General features: G+C 29.3%; 1 protein-coding gene across 4 annotated transcripts in view; it reads left to right on the top strand.

Annotated features, from left to right (window-relative positions):
- LOC107440873 (irregular chiasm C-roughest protein) overlaps positions 1-16,694 on the top strand; it is a 155,361-nt gene that overhangs the window by 75,327 nt on the left and 63,340 nt on the right. For all 4 annotated transcript variants that reach the window (XR_006225823.2, XM_043047972.2, XM_043047971.2 and 1 more), the window contains exons 2-3: positions 6,409-6,717; positions 14,709-15,047. Coding sequence is in view for 3 of the 4 variants with exons in the window: in XM_043047972.2 (XP_042903906.1) it covers positions 6,409-6,717; positions 14,709-15,047 (648 nt within the window). In the remaining variant the exon portion in view is untranslated. The remainder of the gene's footprint in view (positions 1-6,408; positions 6,718-14,708; positions 15,048-16,694) is intronic.

Genomic DNA, 16,694 nt, shown 5'->3' with positions numbered 1-16,694 from the left:
ATGCTATAGCCTGATATAGGGCGTCATATTTACACAGAATTTCTATTTATTTAATTTGCATTGTTAAAGTCTTACTACCTACTCCTTCATGGTTAAAATTGTTGTTTAGTTTTAATGCTCATAAATTCATATTGCTGGCTTAGTGATCAAGAATGTTATAAAGTGTTTTTTCAACAAAGCCTATTATTTAATGTATTTAATAGATTCAAAGATATTTATTTATTTCTACAATCATATACTGTTTTGTTTCAAATTTTGGGTTGCACATTTGGATTCTTTTTTGCAAAACTTTCAAACGAGGTCAAATAAAATGTATCATTATGACTAGAAATCACTAAAAAGCATCTCTCGTCTTAATCTATACTTTTTGTGACCATATACTTGGTAACATAAACGTTTATATCAGGAAAGAAACTTGGTAAAGGGTAATTAAAAAAGAAAAAAAAGGTAAAACGAGGTTGCTTCACACAAATTATCCTGCGATTTTCGTTATCAAACTGCAAGAGAATCAATAGTCTCTAAATCGTTACGAGCAATGTCACGACATACTTACCATACATTCCACACGTAATTATAACTTACTATGTACAACTTTTAACGTTTTACATTATAGTTTAATTATAACATGCCTACTTTGGGAATACAAATTAATATTTTTTGAGGAAAATATCATTTAAATTATAATTTTTACCGCGATAATTTTCTTATTAATTAGACATTTTTCATTCAAAACCAATAAATGTTTATTTAATCACAACGCCTTAAAATTATAAAATATTAGAAAATCTGAACAAGACACCATCTGGTCAAAGGCATTCGAGCAACCAGTGGTATGAACTCGAGTGGTCCGAAATCATAGATTAATATGGTGTTGGTCCCTCTTTCGTATAGATGACAGCCTACACAAGTCAAGGGAGATTTCTTTTGATAAGTGAACCACAGGAATTGATTACGAGGCGTCCATTACAGTGCTGGTATTGAAAATAGCCGATTTGGCCGACAGCACGATACATGTGTTGATTCTAATTCGTCCCTAAGGTATGTGGTATATAGGTCAGCACTCTAAGAACACCAGTACACTCTGTTTGTCCATGTGAGAGTCGGTCCGTTTTAATAAGCAGTTCTGCACTATTAGAAATTTCGCGGAAAAAATCGTTAAATAGCAGTTCATTTCATTGTTTTACCATATTCAAACAAAACAGTCGAATAAATATGAGATGGTATTCAAACTGTTAACTGTGAGAAAAACTGTTTACTAACTGCTTTCATCTAGTATAGTTAAACAACCAGAATTTTCCGCCCCAACTAAGGCCACCTAATGAAGAAACTTAGATAATTTCATCTGTGTGCATATTATAGCTGAGAGAGCTAATTTATCAATCTCCTCACCAACACAACTAGTGTTTGAATCTCAGCGTTGACAACACAATGTTTTCTCCATTCCCTTCAACACATGAAGAACATTCAATGTCCTGTGTCCCCACCTTGTGTCCTGCACTCTCCAATGCCCATTACCAAACAAAAAACCTATCTCCGACGTCCAGTTAAATTTCTTTTTTTACGATTTTAAACCATTCTAGTTTTAAATACTTAAAAAGCCGAATAATTTTCTATTCATGGCTTTGTAACCATGCTAGTTGGAAACGATTTCAAAATTAAAAAAGATAAGAAATTCTCTTTACCATCAATTTTATGGCCAATCGGATGTGCAAACTGCAGCCTTTTATTTTATCGTAATTTTAGTATGAACAATGTGCTAAAAGAGAGATGGATATTTACCTAAATATTGCAATGGATTTGGGAAACCAGCAGAATGTCCAAATACATTTCTGAGTTTCATGTTACAATCCACAGTAACTAAGGAACTCAAGTCGAAGCAAGAAACTAACTGATGACTGTCACAGACTAGAACCACTTTTTAAGTGGGTGTCCAATTGGTTTTAACCAGATAGTGTTCGAGAGCTTTCATTTAACGGTATAACATCATAAAACAATAAAATCAACATACTAACGAACCAAAACAATTTAATCAACGGACCAATCAACGTATTAAAGCAATACAAGTCCACGAAATTAATCCTAAATGTAAACTTGCTTTTAATATTTTAGTAAATAGTACAATATCAGAGAAATTGATTCAAACTGAAGCCATAATATTGATTTCTGGAACCATTATACGTTGCTATTTTTTGAAGTCATAATTAGATGCAGAATATTTTCAACCTGTTTTCGCTAAAATTTATAAATCAAGTTTAAGAATTATAATAATATTTTTCAACTTAACACTAAATTGAAGTTGCATTGCAACAAGATAGAACGATTTGTTTCAACGCATGCCAAAATTTCCAACGGTGTAAATGTAGCCGAAAATTTTTAAAGTATTTATAAAGCAAAGATTTTTGTGGTTAGTTTCTGAAATTCTGCGTAAACTGGGAAAATTTGTTACTATAATTAAGATGTTGTTTATTTAGAACTTGAAATTTTGTATGTTCACTGTTAGTAAAAAAAAATTAAGGAAAAGCTTTCTCATCATGATGGAATTATATTTAAAAAAGAAGAAAAAAAGCAAAAAAAAAAAGCTTAGCTTCCTTCGCAATCTGTCTTTTGTTTATTTTTGCCCATTATTTCTTCCTGAAACAAATAAATGCAGAACCTCTTCCATAAACCATATTAATTATACAACAAAAAGTCAAAACAATATTAGTTGAAAATAAAACTACTTAAAAAATAAATTAGAATATGACGTTCAAAAAGACCATTAGCTTATTCAAGCGAGAAATAATGTTGAAAGCTAAGACTCCAGGCGAAAAAAAAAACTTTTTTTCTTTGAAATTTCAGTTTTATGCTTTTAAATGAAGCTGTTGCACCATACATAATTATCAAGTGCATAAAGGGGGAAAATAAAGAGTTATGGCATGAATAGAAGAAAAAAATAAATGACAGTAAAAAGTTTTAATTGGTTAACGCGTTGAAGCTTGTTTAATAAAAGCGATATTTTTATTTAAAAGTGGCGAAACTACGCTTTTTCATTTATATTGTAAATTATAGACATCGTTGTATTTTATTGTCATTTCTCAAAAGAGACTGTAATAGACTAAAGAGACTATAATCAAAATAGACTATAGAGTTTTTCAATATATTTTTAACGACATCTATAATTACAAAAACCTCGCTGTTTCATACGGCGCAATATGTGTATTTTTTTTTCAATTAGATTTCCCCATAAAATTTTTCTTATAGAGTAATAAATTATTATATTTTAATCAACATCAATCGAAATACTTTACAAAGTTTAGTAGACAACCACTGGAAGCACAATTTAAAAAAAAAGACGCAGGTAATTAGTAATTAGCTGTTTGAACATCCATAAGCAGTAAGGCTATACTAAATATTAAATTGGTGTATTAAGTAGCATTAATTAGCATATTTATTAGCTTACTCATAATGCTGTGCTAATTAATACTATTTAATATTTATTCTAATTAATATTACATAATTACTTCATGTGTTTTGAGTTTTCATGTAAAAAACGATAGTGGGAAATTAAAAGCATATTTGAGGATTAAATTAAAATCCAGAATCAGTTAAAAGAATCCTCTCGCCTATGAGAAATTGCTATTAAGCGTATCTCGTACGTTTTAATTCTTTAAGAATATGAAAACTATTCGAATAAGTATATTCTTAAATGTATTTACATATATACAATTGATATATTCAATGCAAAAACTATATATGTTATTCCGGTTACATTAATTATTAAGTTTTCCTTAAATTCAAAAGTTATGAAACGTAACTAATATTAAATAGTAAGCAAAAAAGGAAATAAAAGAATTTAGTTTAATTAATTATTAGATTTTCTTTAAAATCAAAATTTATAAAATGTGATCGATGTTAAATCGCTCATTGCAGCCGCAAAGTGCATTTCTTCTTTTATTCTAAATTCATCATTTCTGTGCGGGAAGAAAAACCTATTATGTCTATCATATGCTTCATTAACTTATTTTGCGCCAGAGGGCGCTTGTATCTTCTTGTTTCTCGGAGCCAGATCTCATTCGGTAGGTGAAGCAAATGGATTCAAGCAGACGACGCTAAAATCGATATGTGCATGTCACTGTGAATGTGACACTGATTATAACATCATTTTACAGTTTTTTTTTCTGTGTGTCATGGGGAAGATATTTCTGGTCTTTTAATGCTAAATGACACGGAAATATGAAACGGGAAAGCATTTTGCCTTATTCTTTTTCACATTTATCTGAGATTTGTTTCTTTCTTGTCACAGTACAGTGTGCCAAGAAATGGGGCAAATGATTTTGATTTCATAGCCAAGGGAAGAACTTTTTAGCATACAAATAACAGTATGATGTCAAAAAGAATATTTTAATTTTGTCTCTTCTTGGCTTTTAGAAAAATAAATCAAATTGAAAAATAAAATTCAATTGAATAGCGAAGTGTGTTTAACAATTCTGTTTTCATATTTTTTATCTTGCAAAAATAGGACGATTACATAAGATGCAAATTTGGGATACTAAAAAATATGAATGGAGTAATTCAAAGTAATAAGTATATATATTTGGTAGTTTAAATGTAATTGAGTAAGAGCAAAAAATATTCTTATTACCATCTTCTGAAAATATTTTGCTGGTTTTAAACATTTTTGTTTACTTGAATGTTATACAATCTCAGCATGGGTTAAGTTCAATTTATATAAGATTGTTTTACAGCTATCGTCATAAAGTTGCCATCTGTATTCACTTAATAATCTCACAAAACGTCAATTGTTAGTTCTGTTTTTTTATGTATAGCTTAGGGTTTATTGAATGCTGCGCCATATGCTTAAAATGAAAATTTTATTCCGTGCTCAATTTTGAGCAATTTTAAGCAATTGTGTAATCATAGAAGCATGAGGTTTAGCTTAAGGTAATTAGATATCCTCAAATCTTGAGGACATTTCTCGAATTACCTTGATTGCTTAAAATATTTCCAAACGCTTTGAGAACAGAAAATGTCTTCAAATTTTAACAGATGTTCTCAAATGTCTTCAAATTTCAGATCAAATATTTAAAAAAAATCTCAAATGTGTCTGGTTTTTTTTAATTTTTTTTTATTTTAAAGATATAGTTTTGTTTTACAGAGAATACAAACGAAAATCTAGTAAGCATCATGCTAAAGGATGAAAATTGAAAATGCCATATTCATTTTAAAATAATTTCAGCAAAAAATAAATAAATTTTAATAATCATGCACTGACTCTTTTTACTTATGTTCAAATTCAGATTTCTTTGTACATTTCAAAACTGCTCCGTACGGTTCTGCACCCGATATTAGTTAACAATTTAAAAAAATAATCTTTCTTGCACATATAAATTAATATTTTCCATAAATATATGGGTGTCTTTAAAATTTAAAATTTTTCAAGCACTCTCCGCTAATTTGTCTCAAATCATTATATGTAAATCTGGTTACCTTAGGTTTAACGCAACAGCTCTACCTTATAAATAATTTATCTACTTAATAAAAAATTTTGTTTCAAATAGAAAAAAACCAGTATAAACTTGCAAAGGGACACTTTCAGAATTATAATAATAATATCTTAATGTACTTAACAATTAAAAATAACAGGTTTTGTGCAGAGTTTGCTTTGGCCAAAACCAATAAATATTTATCCCATACTTTTATTTCTCACTTAAGAAAAAAATGTTTCAGATTTTTCTAAACACATTTTTTTTTTAAAATAAATTTAACAGAAAAAAATTTATTCTTCTTTAAAAAATTTACATTAACTGTAATTAAAAATTACTAACTTTTAAAGCAATAGAATAGTTTCAATTTGCATTTAAACAATTTTTATCACGCTACTAAATTTTTAGTTTGTGTAATTTTATATTTTTAATTATCTTCTTCTTAGTAAGATATATCTTCATTTATCGAGTTATATTGAAAGTAATCTAACTTACTGAGTTATAAACTATAAATAGAAATCTAATAAATATAAAGATTATATTTTATTGATACTGTTACGTCAAGCGCTCAGGTATCATAATTTTGATCTAGTTGCGCTTTCGATCTAGTTGCGCTTTCAACGTTATTTTGTTAACATTGTTTTGTTTGTCATTTCTAAGTTAACTTTCAAAAAATTCTATGACTGGCAACAGCATTTTTGTCTTTTAAGTTGCTTATTTTTATTTTTTTTAGAATTCGTTCTTTTTTAGCGAAATGTTTTTAAACCTAACAGAATTCTTTGCCGACTGTTATCTCTATATATGAAGAAAATAAAGTAAATATTTAAGTGTTGTGAAAAGAATCTTATTTAGTTGTACAAAGTACTTCAGATACAATGCTTTTTATTGTGTAATTAAAATATAAACGCACCATATAATCCTAAACATTACTCTTTTTTTCTTGCAGGAGCTCTTTTCTTACAAGTATTTGATACTTTACCTGAAGACAGGGAAGTAAATCCAGGCGAGCTGATAATCATACCGTGCAAAGTTCGAAATCGTAAAGGTGAATGTGCGTGGCTTAAAGATGGTGTGGTTGTTGGCAAAATACCCGGAAAGTACACATTCAACAGAGAGCCCGATGATGGAAACTGCGGAATCACTATTACTAACACACAACTCGAAGATGACGATGGGTTGTGGCAATGTCAGGTGACGCAGGCATCCTTACAAGAGTTAACACTAACATCACCAGAAGTCAAGTTGACTGTTAGAGGTCAGTTATAGTCCGTACTTTCTAACTGTCTACTGTTGTTACGGTCATTAGAAAACCAAAAATTCAAACCACTCACAGATCTTTTAACTTCTTTGGATCTAAGTCAAAGAATTCTACAAAAATTTGCTTTTACAATCCCAGATCACGATAACAATAATAGTTTTTTAGGATTTGCTTTAACCGACCTATGTGTTTACATAACTACACTCAGTGTTATATATTCGCTCACTGCGCCACCTTGCACAAAGTTTTATTACGTATAAATTTTTAATGCTTATCACATTTAAGTGATGAAGTGAACTGAATTAAGGACTTAAAGGAATTTTCGTTTTAATGTTTGATTTACTGAATTTAAACACAACTAATTAAATGAACCATGATGGCTCAGGGGATAGAACTATAGTCTTCCAATAAGGTGAACCGGATCGAATCCTCTCCATGTTACGCAAATGCTGGTTAGTTACATAAAAAAAAAACTCCGCAAAGCCTCCAAAGAGCAAACGAAGGCAAATTTCTCCCAATACTTGACCTAGGAGTTTCCTTATCTTCTAGATTGGGTTCAAAATTACAAGGTTACGGAGTTGAACATTAGTAGTTGCAAACCCAAAAATTTGGGTCGGCTATTCAACGACGGTTATAAAATAAAATAAAAAACTACATTAAAGGCATGCAAATGTCTATAAAGGATCCAATGAGCCTGTTGTTATGAAGTTTTAAATAATTTTTCTGCATAATCATCGCCAGTACAAATAATGCGGTGGGCCAGAGCTTCCACGATAGCTCCCGGGATCTGTACTACCTATATTTGCGTTGGTTTGTAATTCCGAAGAAGCTACCGTAAATGAATATTCTAGGTATAACCAAATGGAACATTTTAAGCAAAAGAGCTGGAATAGCGAAAAATAATTATTATAAATGGCTTATATTGCTTGTTACCCTTTCATGAACGGGAATCATCACACAAGTAATTTATAAATAATATATGAGTGTAAATGCTATATCCTACAGCGGATTGAAAATAAGACTTACTTAAAAATTCGGAGAAATTAACACTCCATTAATCAAAATCTGATTCCTGCTGAAATGGTGTTATAACATGAGTACAAAACTAAATTTTATCATTAAATACACTCTAATTCCGATTTGGATAAGTGAATAAATGGTAATGCGGATATATTTGACAAAAGCAAGATAATAACAATTTAAAAAGATCACTCATTTTTATTCGAGCTTTTGAGCGAAATTCTAAAAGAATTTATTTGCTACACACAATTCTATTATTGAATAATAAAAGCAGGGGTTGATATTTTTTATACCTAAGCTCAATCTAGTGTAACTGTCGGAATTAGGGCACCATTTATATTTTCAAGTTGAATATATGGCTGGAGTGTTTATTTTATTATGCTTTTAAACCTTTATTGAAGAATCTTTACTTTACTTAGACGGAGCAAGGAAATCATGATTAAAAATCTCTAATTTATATGAGTCAAACTACTTACATTTAGTTTAAGTTTGATTTTAAAATATTCGAAAAAAAAACTTATACTTTAGCAACAAAACTTTAACACAACATAAACTTTAGCATATAACAAAACATAAAAATGAGTGTTGACGATTTTATTTTCCTTCAGAAAAATCTTACAGCAGAGAAAAACCATGACTGAAACTCCCTCTTTTTAACACGTTCCACTACTTACATTTAACTCAAGTTACATTTTAAACTTTTCGAATAAAACTACCATTTCTGTGACCAAACTTTCGAGTCAAACAAAGCAAGGCAAAACAGTATGAGTCGCATCAACAAATACTTTTGCATTTCTTCCTTTTTAAATTTTAGCCAGACTCGGATTGTCAGTTGAGGCATTTGTGAAAATGTTTATCCTCTTTTGCATCGAAAAAATCCCTCATATTCCCTACTCTCATGCCAGCTTGAAAGGGGGAAATGACTTTCCCCCTCTTCTTCTCTTCTCAGAAAACGTTGATGGCATGACGTGATGGGCATGCCGATGCCAGTTAAGTCGATCTTTCAGCCCAGAGTCTTCCTTCAACGAATGGAGAACGTCGGGAATATGGATGATTTTGAATCCAGGAAGATCTGTATCCCTTCGCAGAGATTATATCGCGAGAGGTGTGTTGCGAGAAGTTATGGGGGAAAGGGATGGATATTCAGCTTATGTGAAGTGCTTTTAAACCCTTATAGATGCATGGGGATTTATATTTTTAATACCATATTCTGGCAGATAATATTAATAAAGAAATCTGCCAAGTTTTATTGTTTTGCTGGAATTTCATTCTCAAGCTCTTAAACGCTATTTTTAAAAGCTTTTTGAAAAAAAGTCTTATATTTGGTTTTAAGATAAAGCGTGTTGTGTCAGGTAAAATATGTAAAATAATTTATGGAATTCCGAAACTCTTCTACAACGTTTTATCTCTTTGGATAGGTTTTGTTAAAACTCTTCCAAATAGTCATTAGTTTAAAAGAATATTGATTAGGCTGATTTTTAATATTTTTAGTATAATTAATAAAGATAACAATTTACTGATATAATAATGTAACAATGGTCTTGGAAAAAATGCTTAAAATATATTGAAATATTTCAAACTTAAAAAAATACTGTTCACAAAAAAGTTTTGTTTTGCAACATAATCCAGCTACCTTATACATCGCAAGTTAATAGCAATCGAAATTGTGGAATTCCACATTAGATTTTTCTGCTGCACCATTATCGGCTTTATATCATTTAAACCTTATTTTCTGCAATTAATACTTTACAATATTTAGTAAAGCAAATGTTTTACAAATGTTAAAAGAGAGAATTTTTGCTCGTCTGTTTAAGTTGCAGTCTACTATACTATTGTGTTTTACTAATAAGAAACGTGTTCAACCAAACATAAGTGTTAAAATGTTAATAACAGATGGTCGGTGATTGATATTAGATTATTCCCTTTTTTATTTATTTTACTTCATACATATACGCCTAATTAATATTAAAAATAGTATTGGTTTTGGTTATTATGCATTATGGTTTTCATGCATTGTTTGTTATGCATTTAATTAATAATAAGGAAAATATTGATAGTAATGATTTGTCAGATTTTAAAAGCTCGAAATAGCAACACTTAATGTTTTTTTTTAATTAAAGAAAAGCTTAAAAGTCAGTTCGAGCCTTAATGGCTCAGCAGATAAGCCTTAAAAATAACCAGGTGTTTTTAAGGTTAACAGTTGTGAAAAAAATCATCTGAAGTAGAAAATGAGGTTATGTTTTGCACCAAAATTAACCTCATTAATAAACCTAAATTTCAACCTCATTTACACAATATAAAATAAACAAAATATATTGCTCAGCAATAATTTTTGTTGTAATCGGATGGATTTATTCATATCTCAAATATACTCAATTGCATGAAATGTTCAAAAAATCAAATGTACATCGCAAACATATCAACCTCTTTAAATTATTTACTCTAAGGTAGATTTCTATCAACCTCAAAAATAACCTCAAGTGGGAATAAAATAACTGCATACCCCTTGATTATATTTCCTTGGGAGGTTTGAACTCAACTTCAAATGAACCTCGAATTAACCGTGACATCTCAAAGCACCCTCTTATAAAACTCAAAAACACATTATATTTTTGTAAGGGAAGACAATGAGGTGTCATTGAAAATGACTTTCATTCAATATAGGCATCTTGAAAAGCCTACTTAGTTTCAGATAGGGGTTAACCGGCAGATTTTGGAAGTAAAGGTGACTTGTGCAAGGTGTCAACCACAATGCCATAATCACACCGTTATACACGGAACTTTGATGTCCTGATTCCCATGTTCCCTTGACTTATATCGGTATTGCGGTAATGCTTCAATTTTTATTTTCAAGACTTGATTCAGCATATTAACATAAAGTTAATCAATTTAAGAACATGAAGCTTTTTTCTCGTCAAAGCTGATATACAGGAGACTGATATACAAACATTTTAAGGTTGGTATGGTAAAATAAAAATCTTAATTCTACATGACACCATGAAATAGGCTAACATACAAATCTTTAATTTAGTTCAATCTCTCATTTAAAAGTAGGTTCTTAGACAAAATGGAATTTAATGAAACATAGTAATCAGAATATTAGCCATTGACTGAGTTTAACTGTAATAATACAGCTTCAAAAAGCACCACAACTTTGGTACATTGTCACGCCATACTACTTTTAATATATATTCATTGTTCTGTCTGGGAATCACAAGTTGTTATCAGATAGCAGTCTCAGTTGGTTACTTTCAATTAGGTTTGGGTTTCAACTCGTTATTGTCATACTGTAAATAAATTGGCACCCATTGTTTGAATAACTTTTTCAAACAATATATTGTTCACATTACAAACTTATTTAGCTAACTTTAAGCCATACAAAATCGTTCATATTATCAAATGCGAACTAAAGCATGGATGATGATTCCAGAATTAGAATGATGCAGTTTATTAAAAAAAAACCGAAAATAAAAAAAACAATGAGCAGATATAATTCCCAGATGGCAGGCAACCTTACAGGCAAACGTCGTACTTTCATTTTCACTTGGTTGGCATAGGAAGGTTGACAAAGTAATCTTTCTTTTTTTTAATTTAAACATAATAAGTATGTCAAGCTTGTTTCCTTGAAGATCGGATTTAAGACAGGTAAACAATTTTACAAAAAAATCTCAATTTTTAGCTTTTACTGTAAGTCTTGAGTTTATTTCTTTTTCATTCTAGTTTTATATCATCTCTCACATAAAACATTTTGTTTGTGTTGAAAACTTAATAATCAAGCCAACCTTCACCAAAAAGTACATGAAAACCTACGCAAGTAAACCTTGTATCAGTGATGTTCATAAAATCTAAAATTGACTTTGAGAATGGGAATATATCCTCTGTTACTGAAGGCTTCCTATTCTTGGTTTACATATGATAATTCATCCTTAATTTCAGAAGGTTTTTCTAACTTTGTTTTGTAAACGCAGATTGAATGTTGGTATCAAAGGGTTTTTTATGTAAATTTATTGTGAAACGCGTGAATCGTAGTTAAATTTAACATTATTTCTAATTTGCATGATTTATTTGGCAATTATTTATATAGCTTGTTGAGATTTGTGATAAAGGTTGTTTTATTCATTACAATCAACCTTGCACTGCAATATGGAACTTAAATGTTCCTAGAATTCATTCTATGTGTTACATGTATAGTATATGTTGTATAGTTACATGTATATAATTCATGTTACATGTATAGTATACTTTTACATGTTCCTCACAGCTGCATTAAATCTAATTAGTAAACCATGAGTACTATCCGAATAAATTATAAAAGCTTGTTGTGAATACTAGTACTATTTCTAGTAACTATAACTATAAAAATTGAATTCTGAAATAAATCAAAATTGGATTTCATTTCCCCCTCAATACTCAGAGTTCTAATAAATATATTCAGCTAAAATATGAATGATAAAAATAATGCAAGATGCTAGAGACAACAACGTTGCACATTTTTTTTATCAATTGTTACTTCCTCAGCATTCGAGATAACCCCATCTCTTAAACTTATTTATGAATGAAGCAATATCACTATTACAAAATTTATAAGTGCATCGTCGATAGATGTGTTCTTTCTAAAATATATTTTCCTTGTAAGGAAGAAGCATATCGAGTAAGAACTTTATTAAATAATACAGAATTTTTGCATCATATATCGGACGAGAAAATATCTGAATTTTAAATAACGGCATAAGACTACTTGGTTAGTATTTTTTTCTCCTCCTTCTGAAACTTATTCGAGTGTTCCTGATCGATTTTATATTCTATTACCAGCTTGTATATGGTTTTAAAAAAAACAGAGTATCGTAGTGTGTATTGTTTCTCTTAAGGAATTTTTTCAGGAAAAAACTATCACCACGAAAAACAGAATGCGATATTTGAAAAAAAGAAACTTGGCAATCGATAATGCAAGCATATCGAGGAAATTCATATTTCGTTGAATGTGATATTTCTCGCATGCATTTTATTTTTTTGATTTATTTTATTTTATTTTTTTCCTCACATGTGAAAATGGATATTCTGGAATGAGTTGGCAAATGATAATGCTTACATGCATAATGTAGCGAATGTAAATTATTTTTTTCGAAAACTTAGCCACTGCCTGAAAGAAGAATGGTTTCTTATCAAAATAAAGGAATATAAAATTATTTTTAGACAAAAAAACCCCAGCACAAATGGACTTAAATATGAAAATAAAATTAAATATTTATTTGCCTTTATTACCTTCGTTATCATATTTTTTATTATTGTCATTTAAAAAGTTATCGTAACCTTTTTAACCATATTTTTTATTAAATTAGATTTTAGTAAATTTTACCAATAAGTTTGTATTTCTGTTCTTTATGTTCAAAATTTTAAAATTAACATTATTTCTAGAGAATGTTAACTTCTTTAAAGTTTTACTAGCTTTTATTTAACAAAATAATGAAAATGAACAAACTTTTTGACGTGAAACAGCCTTTCTTGCTATCCCAAATTCCAAATCTTCTGAAAATTACCTAATAAAGGATTCCCTTTTAAGCTGCAAGACAAATATAGTTTTAATGGTAACATCTAGCTTGGTTGATTTCTGCAACTAAACCATAAATTTAAAAATATTATTGTAAATATTTATGCAAACACCGTTTCATTACCGAATGATTTAAAGAAAACTTATTTGCTTCTAAAATATTTCAACTAGACTGAGCTCACAAAGCAAAAGAATGTGTTATCTAAATGGATTTTTTTCAAATGCATTTTTTTCTGAGCTATATTTTCTGAAACAATAGTTTTGATGTTTTAGAAAGAATTAGGAAAATGGATATTAATTAAATTTGCTTTAAATTTTTCAGTCTTTTTTAAAAACTCTTTATAGTTGGAATTATTCCTATAAAACTTAAGAATCTGATAGGTAGTAATATTGGAAAAAATCGTATTGACTAAGTTGCCAGTAAAATCAATGCTGCTTTCGATTGGAAAGTTAAAATTATTTCTTGTTCGAAAAAGTTTAAATATAATTTTTCTATCTTTATTAATAATACGAGTTAAATCTAGAAAATCTGTTGAAGAATTTCAAATATTAGTTTTGTTAAGAATTAATTCTCTTGGATAAATTCGTTTGGCTAAAATACCAAAATCGTCAAAATTAGTAATCAAAAGGTCATCAATAAATCTGAAAAAGAAGGAATTTGTAGGAAGATTAACATATGATTTCATGAATCTATGTTCTTGTAGAAAAAAAATACTTCAAACATTAGTACTAAAATTATTTTCCATTAGGATACCAATAATTTGTTGAAAAAGACAGTCGTTAAATAGATTATGATTGTTGTTGAGGTTGATATGAACTAGGCTAGTATGAACTATCATTAAGATTAAACAAGTTATGAATTTGAAGTAGGTTATCAAGAATTTTATTAGTTGGAAGGGGGATATATAAGTTTTTGAATTCGCATTTGTAATTGGCATTATTTTATTGATAATAATATCACTACTGGTATTATATAAATATATATAGCGTGTATAACTGTGATAAAAGTTATAAAGTAGTAAATTACTTTTGATACCAGATAGCAAAAATTTTCTAGTGGCAAAATGGCATTCCGTGTAGGGTTGCACAACTTTGTGTAGCTTTAAATATTTCATAATTTGTACGTTAGGTGACTAATTAACTTTTGTTGGTAATTTAAAAAATATATAATTTAATCTAAAGTACATTTTTACACAGCAGTGTTTGCTTCTCCAAAATGATAGAAACTGTTTTGACCATTTTGTGGTTTCTTCCCTACTTTGTTCAAGCGTTATCCGATTTCCGAAAGCGGAAAGTCGTGATATTCCTTACCTAGGAAAAGAATTAGAACTATAGAAACTGAACACACGACGACGTTCTTTTAATAGCTTCTTTATAGAAGAATGAAAATTTATAAATATATTCATATTTTTTTTTTCAGAGGCACCTTATCCACCCATTATAGAAGACACCACCATCCAAATAGTTCAAGGTGATCCCTTTACAGCTCGAGCTAATGAACCAAAACGTCTGCACTGTATAGCACGTAAAGGTAACCCTCCTGCTTCACTAAAATGGTTCATAAACCATGTTGAAGTAACTACTAATGTCAACCAAACCAACATCAGAGACGTTGAAAAGCGAAAAACATGGCAGGCTGTTAGTGCTCTTGATATGACCTTCACCAAAGAAGACAATCACAAGCTTCTGAAATGTGTTGCTATACACGATGCTTATGATACTAAAGCTAAAGATATTACAGTGCAACTGGAAATTCTGTGTAAGTTGATTTCTTTTTCGATCAAATAATCAAATTTGCATTTAGAGTAATTTTTCTTTCCCGATCAAATAATCAATTTTGTGTTTAAAGTTATTATGCCAATAAAGATAATTCTAAAAGTTATCTAATATTCATTAGATTTAAAGGGAAGCTGCAGAATAGTTATCGAGAAATAAATTTAAGGTGTAATTTTGAAAAGCTATTATAATTTTATAGCTTAATAAATAAATTTTATAAGGCTTGATAACTCAGAAACTAATCGATTGATTTCGTTCAAATTTTGTATTTTACCATTTATAAATATTATTTACTTAAATTGATGTCAAAACTTGTATACCATAGGTTTTTCGATTGGTTTTTTTGAATAAAATAATAAAAAAACTAAACATTAAAAAAATGTTTGCATAAAAAGTATTTTATAATGAATGAATGTTATAATTGTGTGAAAAAATGCTTAGATTCATCAAAAAAGCTTCCAAGTTATTGTAAAATACGCAAAAAGGGAAGTTAATATTAAAGAGTCCAAACATTCGATCTCTTTCGAGCCTGAACAATTTGAGCCAAATTTTCTAGATTGTGGCTATCCCCCCCCCCCCGATACATATTTTGAGGGTCAGAACACAAACTCATCGAAAAAAGTATGTTTATTCAGAAAGAGCAGGTTTGAGTGTCTGATGTTGAAATTTACTAGATCATCTGCACTACACTGTAAAAATTACCAGAATTTTGGTTACATCACATCAGTAAAATCCGTTGCATTCCATCATCAGTTTACCGTGAAATTTATTTTTGCCTTAAAATATTGTACAGTAATTTTTACAGTAATATTTATTCAATAATAGTGATTCAGCGATTTTACGATAATAATTACTGCAAAAATTACGGTACATCATATTTTTTGTTCTATAACATGTTTCGGAAAAAATGGATTTTGCGATAAAAAGTATCAGCATCCTGATTGTCAGTACTTTTCATCGTAACTTGATCCACAATATTTTACAGCGTACTTTTTTACAGTGAACCATTAAGACAGAGTCCTAGTTTTATAGCATTATATCAAAAAAGAAAAATAAATCAGGATGATTACTTTTATATGCGCAATGAACAATGAAATAACTTTTCAAGCTGATGTATTTTAGTGCTTTAATTACAAATATTCAGAGCATTTTGGTACTGTTCATTAACTTCTTTTATGAAATATTTTGAATAATGAGTAAAAATCGGGGTGTTAATAGGGCATATCCACTTAAACCTATCATAAAAATAAACCACCTATTTTAAAATGTACATATATATATATATATATATATATATATACAGTGGTGGCCAAAAGTGTGGACACTTTTTGAAAGTTTCATGTTTTTCAACTTTGTGTGCTTGTAGAATATATTAATTTTCACTTAAATACAAACGTTTACATTTCAAATTGAAGGTAATTTAATGTAGAATTTAATAATAAATACAGTATTACAATATCTGCATTACAAAAAAAGTTATGCAAATATAAGTAAGATCTATCTTAGATTTGCATTTTTTTAAAGTGATACTTACACAATCAATACTTAGTAGGATAACCCTTATTTTTTAAGACAGCTTCACAGCGTCTTTTCATCGAGTGAACGAGTGTTTGGAGTTCATCTTTCGTAA

This window comes from Parasteatoda tepidariorum, chromosome 10, assembly GCF_043381705.1.
Source record: "Parasteatoda tepidariorum isolate YZ-2023 chromosome 10, CAS_Ptep_4.0, whole genome shotgun sequence".
Taxonomy (NCBI): domain Eukaryota; kingdom Metazoa; phylum Arthropoda; class Arachnida; order Araneae; family Theridiidae; genus Parasteatoda; species Parasteatoda tepidariorum.
The sequence above is the reverse complement of the archived record's forward strand: the minus strand, read 5'-3'. Positions and strand labels throughout refer to the sequence as shown.